The sequence below is a fragment of the Lepisma saccharinum genome, chromosome 16, assembly GCF_977018435.1.
Source record: "Lepisma saccharinum chromosome 16, izLepSacc3.1, whole genome shotgun sequence".
Taxonomy (NCBI): domain Eukaryota; kingdom Metazoa; phylum Arthropoda; class Insecta; order Zygentoma; family Lepismatidae; genus Lepisma; species Lepisma saccharinum.
The window spans coordinates 48,292,941-48,315,836 of NC_139244.1; the positions used below are offsets into that span (position 1 = coordinate 48,292,941).

At 40.3% G+C, this 22,896-nt stretch overlaps 2 protein-coding genes across 3 annotated transcripts in view; one reads left to right on the forward strand and one right to left on the reverse strand.

Moving 5' to 3' along the window:
- LOC146000131 (polyubiquitin-like) overlaps positions 1–630 on the reverse strand; it is a 53,680-nt gene extending 53,050 nt beyond the window's left edge. The window contains 1 exon segment of the mRNA XM_083137475.1: positions 247–630. Within this exon segment, the coding sequence (XP_082993601.1) occupies positions 247–630 (384 nt within the window).
- Positions 1–22,896, forward strand: part of LOC146000473 (uncharacterized) — a 193,346-nt gene that overhangs the window by 68,937 nt on the left and 101,513 nt on the right. The window lies entirely within an intron of this gene.

A 22,896-nucleotide genomic window follows, 5' to 3' on the forward strand; every position in this document is an offset into this window, starting at 1 on the left:
ACCCGCCGCGGATCGAACCGGGTTCTCTTGCATGGTAGTCAGACGGTTCGACATTTTATATATATATATATATATATATACGAGTGCTATTTTTTTTCAAGGTCCGATCGGTCGCGATATAAAAACCACAGTGAAATCAAAAATGTCTTTATTTGCAACTTTTAGCTACACCTTCCAGCTACTTCTCTACATAGTCGCCGCCCAGATTTAGACATTTGTCGTAGCGTGGTACCAACTTTCCAATACCCTAGTCATAGCCTGTGCTTTCAGCCCATTCTCTACGCTGGTCTGCAGCTCGTTGTCTATGCCAAAATGCTGTCCCCCTAGCCAGCGTTTCATGTGCGTAAAGAGATGAAAATCTGAGGGAGCCAAGTCCAGGCTGTAAGGTGGGTGATCAAACACCTCCCATCGAAAACGCTGCAGGAGCGTCTGTGTTGCATCTGCAGTGTGCGGCCGAGCATTGTCATGAAGAAGGACAATGCCTGATGACAACATTCCTCTTCGCTTGTTCTGAATTGCCCTTCGTAGACGTTGAAGCGTCACGCTGTATGAGGCTGCAGTGATGGTCGTGCCACGTTCCATGAATTCCACCATCAACACTCCTTTTCTGTCCCAGAACACAGTAGCCATACACTTTCTGATGTAGAAATCGAATGACTGCACGCACTTCACACTTGGCGTGCGACTCTAATGTTCTAGGCATATTTCCGTGCTCACTGCGCGCTCCGAACTGGCATGTGCGACTTGGCGCGATCAACGGGCATACAACACATCCGCGCACAGCTTCATCGGATTTTCAATGTGGTTTTTATTTCGCGACCGATTGGACCTTGTGCTCGGAAATTCCCCTTACAAACTCCTAGGGCAAGTAGAGGGGACTGACTAGACAATATTTGGAAATTTGGAATAGGAACCCATGTCCGGAAACGTAGCGTTTCCGTGCTACAACCTTGATAATGTGTCGGATGTGCATGTGTTTGTATGCAACCGGGTAGGCAGTACATGACGTCAGAAGATCACCTGATGGCACTTGACGTCTACAAATTGTTGCGTTCCACTGTCGACACAGGTGCTTATCAATGAATAGTACGTTTCTCTTTTGTTCCCTTGGCATTGTTACCAAATAAATTTGTTTGTATTATGGACTGAGTCACACGTCATTCACTTCTGTACCTTACGTAACACCTCATTTGACATGGTTGTAATAAATTATTGCACTTTAGGTTATCAGGTGATCTTCTGACGTCATGTACTGCCTACCCGGTTGCATACCAACACAGGCACATCCGACACATTATCAAGGTTGTAGCACTGAAACGGTACGTTTCCGGACATGGGTTCCTATTCCAAACATTGTCTAGTCAGTCCCCTCTACTTGCCCTAGGAGTTTGTAAGGGGAATACCCTCACACCCCCTATACACCATCATGGCGTGGTGCTAAGCACAGGGGAGCACTTTACCTTATATATATATGTTATATTAGTTATTTTTTAGTTATGATAAGGGGCTGGATCCCTCAAGTGACGGGTTAAAAAATAGCCTAAGTGCTGACGCACCCAAAATTTTAAATTCAAATCCAATAGGGTTACAATTAAGCCATACAACATTTCATTTACAACAATATTACTATAAATAATGGCTTGATCCCCTACATAGTAAATTAAACTATACATAAGCTACATCTAAGGAAAATTACATGCGTTTACACGAATACGTAGAATGTTCTATAGTAGTAAGTAAAATGAAGATAATTAGTGTGTTATACATATTTAAAAGAAACGGAAGTGAAAAGTTTTGTGTGTGTGTGTGTGTGTGTGTGGTGAGAGAGAGAGAGAGAGAGAGAGAGAGAGAGAGAGAGAGAGAGAGAGGGGGGAGATCTTCCTCCACCCCCTACAGTCTTCAATGATTTCACACCCTGTTTGTGGGCCTCCCCGATTGCGCAGTTGAAGCGTCGTCTCCTTTTAACCAAGGGATCCCGGGTTCGATACCCGATGAATGCACATAGTGGTTTGGATCCCACTTTAAGCTGTAGGTACAGTCCGATTAGCCTTTCTGTGCATAAGGTGGACTTAAAACACCAACTCAATAAAAAAAAACTGTTCGTACGTACGATTAGTCTTGTCCGGCAATAGCTTTTACATCCTAAGTATTTTATGTATCGTGTACAGTTGTCTAAATTAGCTTGGGCAGCTTTTGAAGTTTCCGTCCACAAAAACCGTCTTACTAGATTCTAGTAACGTATTGTAGAAACTAAAAATAAAAATTCTGCCTTCGGAACAATCATCAGCTGGTACCATTGTTTAAAGCAAGTGTCGAATCCATAAGCTTAATATCTATATTGTATTGAAGGATATGTAATATTTGAAGTGCCTTTTCAGATTATTTAGGTTTGACATTCCTATGTTATATTATAAACAATATACATTATATATACTATACAGGGTGGAATTACGTACGTAAATAGCAAAACACAAACACTGGACAGAGTACATAAGATACTGTACAAACAATTATGGTAATGTGTCCGCTCTTGAAACACCTTATTACTGTAAGCTATCTTTGAGCCGCAACTTTGACCGCCCTTCACACGTTCTCCAGGCTTAGGACTGGCAACGAATGGTTTACTGGCACGCACAATAACGAATTCGTTGGCGTGTTTAAAGGCCGCTTCGCCAACGAAAAAGCTCCTTTTCTCACAATTGATTGCCAAACCATTGTTTGACAACAGAAATAGGCTTAACTGAAATGATAATAAGAAAAACGAAAGAGTAATCAGAAACCAATGAACAACGAAAACGAGAAGAATAGGTAAAGCACCCAGTGTGATGCACATTCACCAACTTACAGTAGATGTTCGAAATGTCTTCTCTCGGTCTCAATGCATTTCTGCAAACGGGCACTGAAATCATTCTGTGCTGCAATAACTCTGCCTCACTAATCTGCCTGCATGCAGCAACTATGCGCTCGATCATGTCGTCCCTCGTTGTAGGGCGATTTTGGTAAACGATTTATTTCAGTCGTCCTCAGAGGTAATAATCTAAACATGTTAAGTCTGGTGACCTAGGAGGTCAGGGCACAAGCCCACCTCTACCTACCTAGCGACCACGAAACAATGCATTCACCTGATTCCTCGCTGTCAGCTCAAAATATGCTGGGCAGCCATCTTGTTGTAGCCACATGTGTGTTCTGATGTGTAAGGGGACGTCTTCGAGAAGATTGGGCAATTGTTCCTGAAGAAATGTGCGGTACACAACACCCGTAAGCCTCGCTTGAAATAAATGAGGTCTTGATATTCGTCCACCGATGATTCCACACCACACATTCGCAGACAATCTACGTTGATGATCAACCTCTTGCATCCACCGTGGGTTTTCGGCGGCCCAGTAATGCATGTTGTGCCGATTTACCTGACCATCACTTTTAAATGTAGCCTCGTCAGACCACAACATTTCGTCAAAGAATCGAACATTTGCATTCACTTGAGCTTGAGACCACATGCAAAAGTCTAGCCTGCTTTGAAAATCACTTCCGTGTAGCTCTTGATGCAAGTACACGTGTTACGGATGAAATCTGTGAACCTTTAAAATCCTTCTCACTGTACTTGCTGACACCAGAATCACGAGCAACTTGCCTGATACTCACGTGAGGATTGAGATGGAAGGCTGCAAGTACACCAGCAGACCTCTCATCTAGAACAGGCCGAGCAATGCGTTCATGTTTGTGACTGCTAGAAGGCTGAACATTGCCCCTTCTGCGTACACGATCGGCAAGGGTGCGACAAACATATCTTGAACGATGTTCCCGATCGGGATACCTTGCAGCATACACACGAGCAGCAGCAGAACTATTTCGTTGGCACTCACCCAACACATGAGCATGTCAAATGCTTCTTCGTTCTTGGAAGGCATTATTAGTTCACATTCAACAATTTGCCACTGCGAATTAAGTACAGGAATGCACACTACTCGCGAGGAATGCACTGTAGAACGTCCTGAGGTACTACACAATGCCTTCGACGATGCAACCACTTGTAACAGACAACGGTGAATGTACAAACTGGTAATTTCCGATTGCCTTTGTTGAACCGGGCAGTGGGAACAGCGTACGTGCAGTCAAATGGAACTGGACGCACCGGCAATTGGCGTGCTTTGTAATTTGTCGACTGGGCCAGCATGCTGTGTTGTGTACTGCAGCCTACAAAACACGTGGGCTTATGCTTATTCCTACTCGTACACAATGGACCTGAAGTTCTACTCACTGCATGTTGTACACTCACAGAGGCATGTACTACTACGAAACCGCAAACCTCTCACCCGGACGTTCAGTACACTTACGTTACATGTGACGGGTGGCATGGTCTGACAATGGAAGCGAACCATTAACCATTTAGAAACCTTGTCACGAATAAACATCTGTTCCGCTGGCATTCTTTGTACAGGATCTTATGTACTCTGTCCAGTGTTTGTGTTTTGCTATTCACGTACGTAATTCCTCACTTTGGAACACCAACTTCAGTGGTCGGAATTGTTTTGGTCGCCATTTTGAAACTGGTCAGTGGATTACAAAATCATGTTCGCATCCTTTTCACGTTTTCTGTGGCCTTTTCAACGAGGTATTACTCGACCACCTTGCCATTTGAAATTTTCGAGTTCTTCCCTAACTTTAGACCCCTTTTTTGTGGGTCACGCGGTTTCATCCTTTTTTAGTCTCGCAGTCATCATGTGGCATATTGTTGGAAAGCTTGTGTCCTGCCCTTTCCGAAACTGTTATGGTGCTGCACTTATCTTAATTGTTAAGCTCGGTATACTCGATTTGGCTCACCTTCCTTTTTTTTGCAAAACCATTTTCTATACGGAAAACGGTAGATGGTACAGACAAATGTTTCATATGACAATCGTATTTTTCCCCGCCTTTCCTAATCTTCATTCCAAACATACCCTTCCCATTTAAAAATCGCACGAACGAGGCATGTGCCCCCACTAAAACCACAAAGGGTGGCTTTCGGGCTGTTGCAAATACTTTCTACGGATTATTTGGGCCCAACTTAGTGGTGCATTTTTTTGTTTCAACTTGATAAGATCTCCCGTTCTCGAGAAAAAAGTAGTGTCTGTGTCGCTCTGAAACATCCTGTATATATTAATACAGTATATCATTATTATTGACTCTTTATCTCCGAAACAATATTTTTTTTTCTTTTTGGCTTCATTCGTTCTCGCAACATACACATTTGAAAATATCTTGTTACGTAAATAAACGATTTTGTAAAATCCATAAGAACTGGGCAAATTTGATTTTTATCAAAACTCTTGTTAGGTTCCATTTTAACTCACCAAAATTGTCAAAATCTGATAAGTCAAGGTGAAAAAACACCTTCTTTGATGTTGAATTATCTTTATGAAGCTCATCTTGACCCATAAATTTATCTGAAATAGCCAACATTGTTCTTTACTACAATACGTTTTCCTATCTTAATATGAACCCAAAAGGGGTATTATTATCAAATCTCTTCTGACCCGACCTACTTTTATATGTATATGTTACACCCTTTCCAGTGCAATACTACCTTCATTCTATCGCCGCACTTTTATTTATACATTAATGTCTAAGAACTAATACTTTTTTAAAAAAGACAAGAGAAATGAACTGTAACAAAAAATCTATACTTACATATTTTTAATATGGCATCCACTTACAGACATACATTCTTCTGCTAAATGGTGTGACATTTATAGTTACATCTGTAAATTTATAGTTAGGCCTATTCTACTTTACTCTATAAAGGAACTGCTGAATTTCTTATATTTAAAGACCTGAAAATTTCAAACGATAGAGTTAAAAAGTGTGAAACTTTACAAAAAGTAAATTGCAAGGCTTTCGTATTCAGCATGAAACTTGTTTCTGCGCGTGCAAAGAATACAAATTAATATGAAATAACATTGAGATCGTAATCGAAGTTCCTATTTGTCTTTCGAGTGTCAAACGTTTATATTTTCACTAACGAAAATTACCACAATACATAAAATATTCCGCAAACTGATTTGCATGCATAAACAACGCTGTTTTGTTTCACAATGTCTAAATCGCCAGCATTCTATTTTTTGCCAACTTTTATTAAATAGAAATAGTTTCTGGTTCATGACTTTAGAGATGAAGAACATTTATAATTCCCTGGATTAAACGGAAACTGGAAATGAGAAGAAATATTCATTCGGAAAATTCAGGTTAGGCAGGTTGCACTGCATGTGTATTGAACAGTCGTCACCTGTACTTGTGTTGAGATTCAATTGTTTTCCTAGGGTGTCTACCAAAATAACAAATCCAAAATTCTTGACTTTTCACGACTTTTCTTGACCTTTCTTTCCTTTTTCTTAACATTTAACTACTAAGTACAGTAAAACCTCGTTAATCCGTACCCCGATAAGCAGGACTTCGCTTAATCTGGACAGGCAAAGGACAAAGAAAAAAATGCGGAATGCAAGTGAGACAGAAAAGGGAATGACAGCATAGAGAAAACAATGATCGAAAAGAGAGAGGAAATAGACACGAAGAAACGACACTAAAACTGGGAAACAGAGAAGCTTTCCTTATTCCAGAGAGTCAAGTAAGTCTCCCTCACCTTCTCTGGACGCCAATTGTCTCATTTTAGCTCACATAATTATCTTTTGGTTAATTAGCATATTTCAATTGGTGTCAACATATTATATGGATTTGAATATATTAACAATATTGTTTTAATACTTATTATTTTTATTATCGACTGATGTAGCCTTTTGATGTTCTACAGGACCAAAATTCATTTTTGGTTCAACAAAGGCGCTGACACAAGGAAGAACAGCTGATTTGCATCGTTTCAAAATAAACACTAGCCAAAAGTTAGAAGTTGTATTTCAAACAATTTCTCTATAACGTTATATTTGCGTGATTATTCCCTCTTGTTGTCATCTTTCATTTTTGTTTTCCTATTCGTTTCCTTCTTCCTTCTCTTATTTACTCTTTCGTTTATTATATATTTCCTCTCTCTCTCTCTCTTTTATTTCTTTAACTTTCCTCTTCACGCACGCGTGTGTGGTTTCTTTATTTATTTCATTCTGTACGTTACTTTCTTTATTTCTTTCTACGTCCTCGCCTTGTAATCGAAGAGTCACGGGTTCGATACACCGCGGAGGCGCACAGTGGTTCGGAGTCCAAAAAACTCAAACTCACACTAATAACTTTCTAATTGGTTAAAACGCTATAATGACCCTTCGACATGACCACAATATATCCCGTATGAGAACACAACTTCTCAATATTTACCCTACCTTATTTTTAGACTCGCCTTGGTTCAGTCGACAAGACGGCTAACTGCCACACTGGTGACCCACGTTTGATTCCCGGGGTGGGTGATCTCAACTGCAATGTATCTGCATGAAGCAGTTCCGGGGTATACCCAGCTTGTAAATAAATGAGTACCCTGAGGAAGGTGGTAAATGGGCAAGACCTGATTAACAGTACTGCATGGGATCAATTTCGCTACCTCGTTCTCATTTTCGAGGCTCCCAGCCCCGAACGTTTACAGTGGAATATCATTCTTAACGTAACAATAATCGTAGACACATATTTAAAATATTCATGGCAGTTTCAGACCAGAATCGCCTATTTCATTTTCATATATCTTTGTTTTGCTAACATAGACTAAACTAAAGGTTGGCGCAAAAGTCCTCATCCTATTTGAACTCACCTTTATTTTGACATCTTGTTGTTTATATCAGTAGTGTTTTGTCAGTTAAATAGAAGATACTCACGAAATTTATTGTGTGCGAAAATGAATAAGTATACCCCACAAGAACGTGGAAAAATTTTGACAATTTTGCGTGACACTTTTCCGGGCAGAGTAATATCCCGTTTTGGTAATTTGCCTTAGCCGGCCAGGTCGCCCGATTTGACTGATCCAGATTTTTTTCTTTGGGGATATTTGAAGTCATTGGTTTAGGTGACGTTACAGCAACTAAAGGACAATATTCAGCATGAAATTGAAAACATTTCCCCGCAGATTCTTTCCAACACCACCAACGCAATAAAAAGAGCCCAAATTTGCATCAATTCGAATGGTGGTCATTTATTGGATGTTATCTTCAAAAATTGAGGACATAAAACTTACAAGTATCAATAAAAGTTTAACACAAAAAAAACTACCTTGTTTCATTTAAAACCCAAGCTATAGGTTAAGAAAATCAGGATGACTTTTGCGCCACCTTGTACATTTTAACATGGAGATAATGACTATTTTTACTTAAGTTTCAATTTCACTGCGTCCTTCATTTCACGATCCATATTTGAGGCCCCACTACCACAGACATATTACGGTTATACGCGTACTACTGGGCATCGAGTGTTTACCTCTCGTTTTGCCTGTTCGAGCGTTATTGGCTCAAACGAAGAAGATCTCAATTCCGTACGCTATCTAGCGTCGTCCGTACGAACTATCTGGCGTTCGATACAAATCCTCTCCTTGCAATACATCATCTCCACGAATGGGAGGAGTTGCGCATGCGTGGTGCACCACGTCCACTTTTACCCGTTATGCCTCACTACATGTTTGAAGACAAGGATGTATTTGCAACGAGTCCAAGGGAACGGACCCGGAAAAGTAATTAAGTGTAAAAAATTAAATAAGCAAAATACTTGTTTGCTGTTGTAGAAAATGAAGTTGAATTATTCCCGCAGAATTTGCATGAATGTAGTGATTAAATTCTGATTATACCTACATATTTACGTTGACAGTGCCACCGAAAATGTATGCTACTAATAGTACACATAAAAATTATGATCAGCGTAAGGAAAGTATTTTAAGGTGCAAAATTATGGTCGGGAAAGGGAAAAAAGGTTCTGAATATGTTTTCAGAAAGGTGCTGATAAAATGCCTTCATTCAATGCTCTCTCTTTCTGCGCATTCTGTATATAATACGCGCGGACCGCATAGAGAACTGTGGTTTTGCCGAGTAGGTTTTGTTAAAGTTTGTGTTTTCTCTCGCGGGTTTCGCTACATTATCTTGGGAACTATTGGGTCTGCAATGAATATATTATACCATTTTATAGCTCTCGTCCTGCTCTACAAAATCAGACTATAGGATTTTATATATCTCCTCAAGATGAGTAAAATCGTTTATTTTTCTGTCGAATTTTTTAACAAAACATGAAAGAAAAGAAGGGAAAATGAGCTGAAGCATCAAAGAGGGGGTAAAAAGGAGATAAATGTGCTAATCTCACGAAAAGGTGCAAAAAGGTGTTCTTTTTACGTGATTTCGTGTCTTAAAATACATATCTCAAACGATCGGTACTATAACAGCTATATTTTTGGAATGGTGCTGCACATTAAAATTCATTCTTGATATTGAATATTTTGATTTGGTGTTTTAAGTCCACTTTGCGCACAGTAAGGCTAATCGGGACTGGACCTACAGTTTTAAAGTGGGATCCGAACCACTATGTGCCTCCACCGGGTATCGAACCCGGGACCCCTTGATTACAAGGCAACGACGCTACCACTGCGCCATCGGGGAGGCCTTGGTATTGAATATAAGCGAAATAATGCACTACATGTATTTACAATATTTACATGGATTTCGCTAGTAGGACAGATACTTTGTACAAATTTTTATGATCTAAAATATGCATAAGCTTCAGAACGAATACATGCTGTTATATTTCTATTCTTATAGAATATTTTAACTTGTTCATGTAATAATAACAATAATAATTATTTATATTAATCTTACCAACCTGTTAATTATAAAATTATCATCATCATCTTTCCAAGATGATAGTGAATACTTCCTGAATAATATAGCTTATAACATTCCAAGATGAAATACGAGAAATATCTTAATTGTAATATCTCTAAAATAAAAGCCAGAGGTTTCATAACTGAACTTATGGAAAGCTACAATATGAACTCATGATGTATAAGATTGTAGGATTCATTGTATTATTTTATAATTATATATTCAATTTTGTGATCTAATTCTTTGTCATATCGTGCTCATCATTGATTGATTGAATTTTTGTTCTAAGTCCACTTTATCCACAGAAAGGCTAATCGGGACCGGACTTACAGTTTAAAGTGAGACCCGAACTACTGTGCCATGTGCCTCCACCGGGTATCAAACCCGGGACGCCTTGATAACAAGGCGGCGACGATACCACTACGCCATCGGAGAGGTCCTCGTACTCATCACTTAAATAAATTATTAATTATTATTATTATTATTATTATTATTATTATTATTATTATTAATACATGTGATTGATTCGGTCCCATCCAGAAATATAGTTCTAGATACATGTTTGTGGAAGGGGTAGCATTTTTTTTGAGGTCACCCATGGCTATGGTACAGTACTAGGACATAAGTTCCGCTGGGGGTTGAAGCAAACCTTTTTGCTTGGTGGCGGAACCCTAATGGTGCTTGACGAGGTGTCAACGACCCTGCTGAACGACGATAAGATGACAAGAGCAGGTGGACGGTCTTACTATTATTTACACTCCCTTCTTTTTGGTCTTGCGCTGAGGTCGCAGTCCAACACGTGGTCGAGCGTACCACAAAACCTTACATGCCTTCGCTTGTCGCACTTGAACTTCGGCGCGGCTGCTTCTGTTTATGGCTCGAGCAGCTGCAAGTGTTTTTACATCTTATCTGAAATGGGGATCCAGAGCCCAAGAACTGAGCGCAGATTCTAAGGGAAGTAATATCAAAGTTACATGAAGGTAGAAACAAGGGTCGTGGAAGATAAAAACAAGCATGGGCGCCACCAGGTATTTTTGCAGGAGGGGCAAACTCGTGGAAAAGCCCCCTGTAAAAAACTGACTGAAGAAATGATGGTCGTTGATTGCCAATTTTCGTTTTTAGTTAGGCAGGGAGTGTGTCCTGAACGCTTTTTCTTTTCAGTTGAAAATTTAGGTGCGCCTAGGATTCGATAGCGTTCAACTAGTGCATTCCCTGACATTCGCTACGAGACTCGGCGGCAAGCGGCCCGGCATCAGCGCTTGTCTTTCCCGATGAACGGGTCCGTGACAATCGCTTATATTAAACCTCGTAAAAAGTTTAGAGTAACAGGGTCAGTTCTGAATAAAAGTGGAAAGAAAAATGGGGAAATAAAGTATACAAAGACAATCCGCACACCATCCGTGAGTTAAAAGAGAGTATTGTACGAAAAATCGGGAGAATTACAGTAGACGAACTTGCACGTGTAAATGCCAATTTCCTTCGGTGATGCCAGGAATGCGTTGCAGCAGATGGACATCATTTTCAACACCTTCTGTAGTCAAGGTTAGTACACAATATGAAAACTGTAATTTTAATAGCCGACTCTACCGACTGTCGCTGACTCGTTCACCGGGAAAGACAAGCGCTGATGCCGGGCAGCTTGTCGCCGAGTCTCGTAGCGAATGTCAGGGAATGCTCTGTAGTAACGGGCATGATATACTTGCCCTAATTAATGTAATTTGAATGATTCAATTATGGCATTTATTGATTGATTGATTTGGTGTTTAAAGTCCACTTTATGCAAAGTAAGACTAATCGGGACTAGACCTACAGTTTAAAGTGGGATCCGAACCACTATGTGCATCCACCGGGAATCGATCCCGGGAACACTTGATTACAAGGCGACGACGCTGCAACTGCGCCATCCGGGAGGTCTGATTCAGTTGTGGCGTAAACAAGTGTAAATTGTAATCGTCATTTATCTTTATGCATGACAAAATATTCAAATTGAAATAGAAAAAACGCTCTTTGCACCGTTTTCTAAACTAACAGGTAGGATGTTAAATTTCTAACGGTAGAATATGTTAAATTTCACGTAACTTCTAACACTGAAGCAGGTATGTTTTATTTGTGAAACACTAAAAAAGAAGCTAAATATGTGAACATTATTAAAATATGAGGTGAGCGAAAGTACTCTTCTACACTTTCTGATGCGATAATATTCACGATAATGTTGCCGTGAAGTGCAGCGAGGTCGTGTTGGTACTACATATATCAATGTACTCACAAATTTGTTGAACTCGAACGTACGTACAATGACGCCAAAAATTAACGCTGAAAAGTTAAAAAAATATCTCAAAAACGATGCATTGTACGCAAAAATTGAAGATAAACAAAATGAAAGAGAAGAAAATTTGCTAATTGTGGTTTTTGTTTGATAGAGCTACCATAAATCTTAATTGAATTACAAGGCTTCAAAAACTTTCTTTAATTTTTAGAATTAGCGTAAAAATTGGTTCCCGACACAAATAACATTAAATATGTAAGAAACTATGTAATTTACGTCCGAAAGTCACTGAACCAAATTCATAGCTCATGATTTCCTCTAGAGAATGGGTTTGGTTTCGTACCCTGAAAGTCAGGAGTTGAGGATATAGTAGTTTAATGTAGTCATGTGTTTCCCTATATTTTACATGTTCCATTCATTTCTTATCATATTGGTGAGAACGTGATATATTTTTTTCTGCAGTGTTTCGTTCACTTGCGTTTGTACATGTTGGTTTTGTTTTTTTAAAATGTATCCACACAGTAGCGGCGATTAAGTGTCTAAACTGAGGGAGGGGTGGGGGAGGAGCAAGGACAGTTTACTTTCTAATTTCTGTAATTAGAAAGAATCGTATTGAAAATGGAATTCGGGCAGGTGATTTTGGGTCAAATCCACTGGTAAACAAGTCTTAGCATTAAGAGACCATAGTGTGGGGGCAAGAAGAAGTGTGTGTAAGGGGGGGCTGCTCCCCACGCCCCCCACCCGTAATCGCCGCCACTGTCAATATATTGAACTAATATGATACGGTAAGATACGGTTCTAAATCGGTCACTTTGTCTAACATAGAGCCCATTGCAGAATTTTTCGTAGATGCCTGGTGCTAACATCATTTCCTATACAGACGTGCATTTGTAGCAATCGTGGTGCCCCTGATGCAGCAAAAGGAGTTGCCTCATTATTATTATTATTCTAATCCTTAGCCGTGAAAAATGTGTTTAATCAAGGTGTTGAGTGTTTTTATTTGTATGTACATATATTTGATCTGCCAAGCCAACGGGAGGAAGGGAGGAGGTCGCGAGTCTGACGGGCGAGCACCAGAAAGGCCACGTTTTGCGTCTGAAACTTAGGAAATTCGACCTTAACGACAGCCATTCAAATATATCGGGTTCCAGCAGCCGGACTGAATTGAAACTTTTACCAGCGCAGCAACATGTATGCAAGGACGGATGTGTGGAGATTCGTCGCAATCAAGCAAGAATTATGGATGCCAGATCGAATTGGTTGTAATCGATCAGTTTATGGACACAGATTGCAGTTGAGCTGTCGGCGCCAGGCTGACCGCCACTTAATCCTAACGTACCGTACCCGAAGCACGCTCTGTCCAAGCTGGGAGACAATGGAGCGAAGAGGAATGACCTCTTGGGAAGCGTTCCTTCAACGACCGTCGAACGCTGCCATATCGACGTCCCGACGCTTGAGATCGTCCGACGGTGCTGGAGAAGACGCCGACGACCTATGAACGACAGCCCACCGTCCAGATGCGACGTCCGAATCACGACTGACCACAGAGATGCTCACCGACCCCGAGAGGAAGAGACGCCGAGGCCCTTGACGTTCCCCGAGCGACGCCGACGACCCATCGTCAATGATCCGTCGAGAAACCAGATGCATGAACGCTCTTCGCCTTCTCGTCGTCGCGATCGAGGAAGAATAGGAAAACCTTTCGCGTGCATACTAAGTGATTTCAATCGCCCGCGAATACACCAGGATGCGCCGTGGAACCAGAGAGATGGTAACGTATTCATCTGTATGAATGTCAACACGTACCGGCTCGATTGATATTTAGAGAATGCCCTAGAAATTCGTCGATGTTTAGAAAACGCCGACAACTCGAAACTTCGTATCAGACTCCCGTTGCGCTTAGTATTTGTATTTAATTGTCTCAGGTCAATTTTACTCATTTCTTGTGATTTTTAATGTTCTTAAATCACTGTTGTTTGTGCTCCTTTTGTATTGATTGAAGTGCGTACTGCTAGAGTAAAGCGCCGCCCGCTTAATTGTTTTATCTATTTGAGGTTTGTTCATTTTAGTATGTGTCATCGCTGTGTCGCTGCTAGCTACGTCAGGTCGCGTATGTGATTATTGTTAAAGTATTTGCCTGGTAATATTAATTGCTCATCGCGGCGAAGTGTTGAAGTCCCGCCCGCTAGAGAGTATATGTTTGCGTCACTCAACGGAGGTTATTGTTATGTTTAGGACCACGTGAGGTCAAGTAAAAGAAAAAACGTCCGCCACGTGAGCCTAATTGCTGTTGAGATGCTTTGTTTATTCTGGACAAATAATGTATTGTCACCGCACCGACCTATTTCTAAAGGTAAACTTAAGTAAGGGCTGGCTAGTGATTTGAAGTAGCACTGGAGCAAATTCACAAATGACCTGATTAAACAAAAGTCAGTGTAAAAGTAAATGCGAATTCAATAGTTAGGGCTCGTCGTCAAAAACCTGTGCATTTTATGTATTATTTTTGTTGATGTGACCCGTAAGCTGGATCTGTGAGTGAATGTGTGAGTGTAAGAGGGGGGCCTGTACTGAATTGATTTTTTTTTATGAATAGAATATACTTTTTATTTTTTTATGTTAATTTGGGCAATATCATTTCCTACGTATGTCGCTACCCGTGATTTTCAGGTGTGCAGCTAGCCGCTTCCCGGCTACAGGTAAACGAGGTGGTAATTGAAAGTATATGTTTTGTTTGATATTGCTAATCGCTATGCACGCACTCAACCTGGACCGTTACGCTAATTCACTTGTCCGAGGGAGATTTTGCCGCCTCTATCTAGGTAGTGGTAGTTTTTGTTTTCCCGAGCAAGGGAGGGCGTTTACAACTGATTGCATATGTAAACTCCAATTCCTAATGCGCTCGGTTTTAATGAAATTCTGAAGAATATTGAGCATCCTAATGTATTGCAGCTACAGAGCGGCAGTATCATGTTATCTTTCAGAGTTGAACCAAATGTAGATACAAAATTTTCAGTGTCTCAGAGCTTGAAATTACATTAGGGTCTACTTCTGAATTGATTGATAAAACGATTATTGAACTTATTTCAGAAATATGTTCATTTGTAATGCATGGAAGAAGCATGTGATTAGAAGTGGTGGAGGGCAATGTGAGGACTATGTCATGGGGTGGCTGCGTTATGGATGTAAGTGCTCGATATGGCTTCAAAACCATGAAAAAATATTTCATGTTCCATAGAGAAAATACCGAATTATACAGGGTTATTCAAGAAGAATGGTACAAAAGTAAAGTTGATTTATTTTTAAGTGAAAAGAGATACAAAAGCCATTCTGGTGGGAAAAAAGAAAGGAAGGTTGTAAATTTACCTGGGCAATTACAAATGTTGGATATGAGCACCCTGAGTAACACGGCAGATGTCAAAAGGATAATCCATTTCTTGCCAGACGCGTTGCAATATATCCTCGGTTATCCGCTCCACTGCATGCAGGACCGGATTAAGGTGGGTGCTATTGATGCTGCAGCATTAGGCCCATTCCTGAAATAGGCCCAGCTGAAAACATACGATATTTTTTCCGAAAGCTGAACATTTTTCTTTTGATACATTAACCTGCAAATAAATCTTAGAAGAAAGTTGGAGCCCCAATTTCGGACGCGTAGACACAGCATTACTTATTATACAGTTACTATTATTCTTTGCGCTGTGACGTAACTATAACGTCGTTGCGTTTATTGTTCACGGAAGATTTCAAGCATCAGGCCCAATTTCGTCTTAATCCGGCCCTGTACATGAGAGATGCGCTGCTTTAAATTATCCAGGTCCTGTGGTGATGGAACAAACCCCCATTAAAAGAAGCCGCATGGAGTAAGATCTGGGGATCGTGGAGGCCAGGTCAGCATTGCCAAATCTTGATTCCCGGTACGGCCAATCCAACGACCTGGTCTGGTGGCATTGAGCTACGCACGAAAGTGTCTCTGAACTGTAATAACTGCCCCTGTCCTACAATAATAAACTTCTGCACCCAGTGTCTATGTGGTGCTTTCATTACGCAATATGCTTGTTCTACCTTTGTTGCCATTTTAGCTATCAACAAGAAGTAACGCTTCTAGCGGATTTTATGTCAACTACAACCACAGGCTATAAATTTACAACCTTCCTTTCTTCTTTCCCACCAGAATTGCTTTTGTATCTCTTTTCACTTAAAAATAAATTAACTTTCCTTTTGTACCATTCTTTTTTAATAACGCTGTATATCAAGGAAGTATTGGCTATACAGCAGTTGGTTGTAGGGCCTCCCCGATGGCGTAGAGATTACGTAATCGCTTTGTAATCAAAGGGCCCAGGGTTCGATACCCAGTAAATACATAGTAGTTCGAATCCCACTTTAAAGTGTAGGTCCAGTCCCTATTATCCTATCAGCGCATAAACTGTATTAAAAACCAAACTCATGAAGAGGTGATAGGCATGGTATACCAGGGGCAGCTCCAAGATAAAATTTTCATCCGGGTGAGGTGGATTTTTGGTGCCTGCCTACTTTCCAACCTGCCATCCTTACTTTTCACTCCCAATAAAAACTTTAACCATGTTACATATTTACGGTTTTAAATAAGAAAAATAATAGCCTAATTTTCGAATACTTAAATATTACTGTTAAAGAATACGTTTATTGTAGGTATTGTTATTTAATACCTTCACAATGACATCGAAATAACCGTAATCTCTCAGCTTTAATTGCTACACGATTTTGTAATGTAAGTACAGTAAATTCTCGTTAATCCGGACTAATGGGGAGATAAGTTGACCAGATTAACGAAAGTCCGGATTAATTGAAATAACCTAAAAGAACAGTAGAAAGTGCATTACAACTCCGTTTATAGCAACAAAACACGTTTATTATGGTGTATTTAAAGGGCATAGGCCTAAATACACTATACAGTACAGTAAAATGTAAAGCAATACTGTACATACAATGCAGTACGTACATACGCGATACCCATTTTATGATGAATGCGATTGTTGACTTCTAGCCACATTAGAACCCTGCATTCTGCTTTTTCTTTGCCTGTCCGGATTAAGCGAAGTCCGGCTTAACGAGGTTTTACTGTATTATATTATGAAGCACCAAATTCGAAAAATTCCTCCCTGGAGGAAAGATATTCAGTAACCACAAAAAGATATCTGTACTTGTGAAGATGTTTTTTTTAGAGTACTTCTTTGTGCGTGCACAACAATTGACTACAGGCTTGAACTTGTTGAATGATGAAAACCACTTATATTTTTCTTTTCACCTATTATGTACGTACATTTTGTACATCACTTTCATCTTTTCTTACATCGTTTTGTCATATTTTACTTTCAGTAATTTGATACTTATTTTCCAACGATTTATTTATATTTCATCTTGTGCTGCCATCTGTGATTCTTTTCTGAAACTTCTTTCTTTTTATTTTGTGTTATTCTCTCCATTATGACATATCTCGTTTGTAAACAACTCTTTTTAAAACAAATACCCATGCTTAGACAATCAAAATTAAGGTTGTGGCGTTACTCAAAGAGAACACCCCGGTTTGGCGTCCCGAGCAGTCGCCTGTGGTATACCATTTATCTGGTAGGCATTTGCACCAGGGGCGTGTAAGGGGAGACCTTCTGGTAAGGCACCAAATGCCAACCTCGTTTCCATGTAGCACACCTCGGTAACTGCTTTTGTGCAGGTGTCTGGACCTACGGCCAGTATAATCCTCTGTAGGGCTGTGTGTGTGTGTTCTCTTATTAGTCTATGGGCTAAGTGGCCAAAATCAAGAATTCGGTATAATTTGGGAGTACTAATTTTCCTTTATACCACGGTTAAATGGGTGTCTAAGGATACAGAAAAAACAACATGCTTGCCATCTCAAAGTGGTAGCTAATAGAAATGGCGGCCAATCCAAGATGGCGGATGTTGACATTTGAAAAAATGACTATATCTCTCAAACCAACGGCCCGATCTCAAACAACTTTCTTTTAAAATGAAAGCGTAATATATGTTATATATTTAATGTTATCTTTAGTTTTTCGATAGGAGCAACTGTTAAGTAGTTAGTCATGGATTAGTAAAAGAAAATCGTATTTTTTACTATTAATTTTATATTTATCATTAATTTATTAATAATCTAGGCATCTGAGAAGAAAATGTTCCTCTTTCAATGTAACGGACCAAGTTTCACATCCATATAATGTTACAGGCAAAATTACTGTTTTGCATATTTTAACTTTTAGTTTCTTAGATATTAAACAAGACGACATTAGTTTATGAAGAGAAAAGTAACATGCATTTCCTGAATTAAGCCTGATTTTTATTTCCACTTTAATGTCATTTTCATTTGTTAGTATTACTCCTAAGTACTAAAACATTCCCTGGCAGGGATTAAAAACAACTCATTGTGCCGGGGATAAAACATTTTGTTGGGGGGGAGGGGAGGATCACTGGCATCCCCCCGTTAATTCGCACATTGCAGATAAGAACATTTTGGTCCTCAGACTCAAGTTTATATTTTAGTTATGGTAAGGAGCTGGGCCCCGTATAATGTGACGGGTGAAAGTCGAAGTGCTGACGCCCCCACAGTTTTCATTTCAATCAACCAATCTTAGAATTCGCTCCTGAAAGATATCAGTTGGGATATTTTCGACAACATTGGCAGAGAGAGGAGTACGGCAGTCGGAGCGTGGTGCTGATCGCATGTCCTGCAGCATGGCTGAAATCGAGAATGTGAATGGCTTCCCTCCTATGTGTCTTCAAGACATAGTGCTACAATATACAGGAGATATGTATAGTTTTACCTTGACGGTCCCTCCCCTCCAATCTGAATAAATTATACTAATTGGCGTCCGTGCTTCTCTTAACAATATCAAAATCTTTCATCCATCTCGCTCACTATATACCCGCATTTATAAACAAAGTCTCTAGTTTATACCATTAGGTTAACCGCAAAGCCCTATTCAGAAATACTTAACGTCTTCCTTGTGTACCTTGATCTCCCCGGTCGCAGCAATAATCCTCCGTCTTTCGCCTTTTTTGTTGCTTACGGAGCATATGTGGACGTACGCATGTGGCGTGACTTATTCATGCAGCGGGGCTCTCATGTTTCTAGACCAGGCGTCGCCCCCTTTTGTCACCCGGGTGCAGCCTCTCCTTCCTCCTCTTTTTTTCTTCTTTCTTTAAATCGGGACGGCTTTTTTGGTGGCTTTATTTTGATAACGCAACCACTTGTCGCAACACGAAATTTTCATCCCGTCAAAGACAACAGCCGTGGAACGGAAGTCGGCGTGCACTATATAAGGTGATTATCCGAGTAATGTTACAAACAGTGTAGCCATCCCTTGCAACTCTTGTCATCTGCTTCATGTTAAGGTTTCTGCTACGCGTTCAAGGATTTGATCCACTGATTGATTTTGTTTATTTTACTCCGCTTTTCTGCCACTTTTGAGTAATATCGAAGATGAGGATGAGTGATGATATGATGAAATTGATGAAGGAACACTCACAAAGAACGCCCGTGCGCAGGCTGGTATTCGAACCCTCGTTCACTGGCGTCGTAGCGCGCTGTGTACACCACTTGTTCCGGAATTTTGTATAGAAGATTCCGGATAGAAATTCAGAGTTCCAAAATAATTCCTCGGGAAGTATACGTCAAAATTTTTTAAAAAACACAGTGAAACAACCGTAAATTTAAAATTAGTCATAGTTGAATTCAACTTCTGATTTTGAAAATGATGATACGTAGAAAACTTGATTGATCAAGACAAATGGTTTTGTTTACTTTATCAGAGATTTTCTGGAGTAAGAGAATGGTATGTACAGGGTGTATCATAAATAAAAGAGCAAACTGACACAGTTGAAAGTACACGATAATAGAAGCCAAAAAGTCTCAGTAAACATGGGTCTGCAAACGAGCCGTTTTCGAGATAATTGCGAATGTGTGGTTACAAGCTGCCACTGACTTCATTGTTAGTAAACGTCTTCCTAGTTGATAAAATGCTAATAATGGGTGTAAACAAATGATTTGTAAACACCGAGTGCTTTACTCCTTGCGCGTTCCGAGGTTTGCTCTTTGTTGGCTAAACAGAACATTTCCGAGAGGTGACGTTGAATGGATACAATCAGAACACAGTCTAATCGTACTGTGGGAGCCACGTCAGTTGTGCTGTACTGCGTACTTAAAATGGAACCTTACAGCAACGAATGGCACATTTTACTAACTAGGACGACGTTTACAAACAATGAAGGCAGAGGCGGCTTGTAACTACACGTTCGCAATTATCCCGAAAGCGTCTCGTGTGCAGACCCACTGAGACTTTTTTGCTTCTATTATCGTGTACTTTCAACTGTATCAGTCTGCGCTATTACTTATGATACACCCTGTATGTATAGAGTTGTTTCTTTTTACCCCCCCTCTCTCTCTCTGCGTGAGTGTGTGTGCGTGTGTCTGTCTTTCTATATCCCACTCACTTTATTTTTCACTGGATGAGATCAGTTGATGGAAAATCGAGAGTATTTACATTATATAGTTTTCCGGATCAACAAATTTCAAGATGTCAGTCATTTCTTCTAAATTATATAGAGCCGCGGTGATTCAGTTGGAGTGATTTCTTACTGCCACGCGGAAGACCCGGGGTTCATTTCCAGGATGAGTGGTTTCAGGTGTCCCTGCATAAAGCGGCTCTGGGGTTCACCCATCCTGCTGGGGAGTATAGGCGGTCGGAGCTCGGTGTGTGCCCCCCCCCCCCCTACTCTGCCTTCATGAAATGTTGCAATCTGTTTTACATACATCCATAAGTTATAAATAACATACTGCTTTTAAATTTAAGTAATGTATTAGATTCGTATGCTTCCTGGGTGACCGGTCGACTTACGATCTCACCGTGTCCCGGCCGGAATATGATTGTTCTTTCATCAATTCCATTAGTAAACATAGCATGTAGCTGCTGTTACACAGCACACCTATAGTTCCAGTATGTTTTGTCAAGGGATATGCTAACCGTTAGTACTTCTAAATGCTTCTACAGATGTATATATTTTCTTCATTTTGCCTGCTCTGCAGCGCCAGAAACTTACATAATAGTGCAATGGAAGTTTGCAAGTTTGGCGTTATGCCATATTTGGTTATAATTATTGTCGTGTGATAACCCTGATTCAATGGCACTTGCATTTACTCAGACAAACAAGACAGCTGCTGACATCTGAAGTGGCCAGTGGAAAGGCAAAAAACACATCTTTTGAATCAAAGTGCTCAGCTGCTGTAAGACTAGCAGAACACTTGCGTCTGATATGGGCGGATCCTTCGCGCAATGCAAGCTCTGCATTTTGGGTGACAGAGACTAATCACCCACAAGCAGTTGGTTTTTTGTGCACTTATTTCCAAGTTTTTCATTTGTTAATCTTGTGTCACATTTTTTTTCGCTAAGTTAACCGTAACGACAGGAATAAATGAACCTTTGTATTGGTCCTAGTGACAAAAGCAATCCGTGACTTGATCTGGATATTAGTATTGCAGCAAATGGGAGGCAGAAGCATACAACAATTGCATATTTAGGCTAAAGGGGTATCTATTTTCTTGTTTACGTGGGAATCATAGGCACACAGTGAAATGTGTTAATAGGATATTCGGGAAAATATTATTATTCTACAGAAATCCGTGGACCAGGGGGTTGGAGAGCATGCTCCGATAATGGATTTGATACTTCAAAGGTTTTACATCATATTCATCATGTATGCTTTTCTGCCTATTATTTTGTCAGGGTGGGTCAAATTGATTTTGGGCCATGATTCAATCTTGCCCCCCACCCTCCCCCTAACTCGGCTACGTGGAAAAGAGGTTGAAACATGCAGGGACGGCTGAAGTGAATTTTTGGCGCCACTTCTTTCTGATATGGTCCTCTTCCACCTTCCTCCAATAAAAAAAAAAACGTGACCACGTTGTATTTTTACGATTTCAAGGACGAAGAATAATAGCACAATTTTTAAAATAGAGGGTGATTCAAAAGTCCCTTAACACGCCCTACAAAATGTAAAGGAGTTAGGCTGGGTACAAATGGTCATGATCGAAAAAGGTTAAGGGAACAATATTGATGTGTTACAAGCGGAAGTCCGCCAAATTGAATTCAACTCAAAATTTTTAAATGGGATGAGGTCATGACTGCATAATTGTAACAAATGTCTCATTCCAGGTGTGAGAAAACAGTGCCTAACGCGTCGGTGGAAGTTCTGGGACGTCCTGATCGTCGTCTGTTGTTGACTGATCCTGTCTCCCGGAACTTTTGGAGTAATTATGCAACTGTCAGGCACGATACTGGATCTTGTTGGGGATGTCGTTGATTAAAATCAATTGAAATGGGACGTGAACTTCTCACCCCAGACTGCATACGATCTGGATGCGTTCCTCACGCGTTAGGAGTATTCTGTCACTGTTTTCTCACACCTGGAAAATGAGACATTTGTTACAATCATGCAGTCATAACTTATTCCTGATTGAATATAGGTTGAAAAATCTTCACCATTGCATTTCTCGTGCAATTCTAACCTGATTTAACATGTCATATCAGGGCCTCCCCGATGGCGCAGTGGTAGCGTCCTCGCCTTGTAATCAAGGGGTCCCGGGTTCGATACCCGGTGGAGGCACATAGTGGTTCGGATCCCACTTTAAGCTGTAGGTCCAGTCCCAATTAGCCTTACTGTGCATAAAGTGGACTTAAAACACCATATCAATCCAATCCAAACATGTCATATCACCTTCTTTCCATTTAAAAAATTTGAATTCAATTCAATATGGCGGACGTCCGCTTGGAACATACACATATGGTTCCCCCTAGGCCTAACCTGTATCTATCATGACTA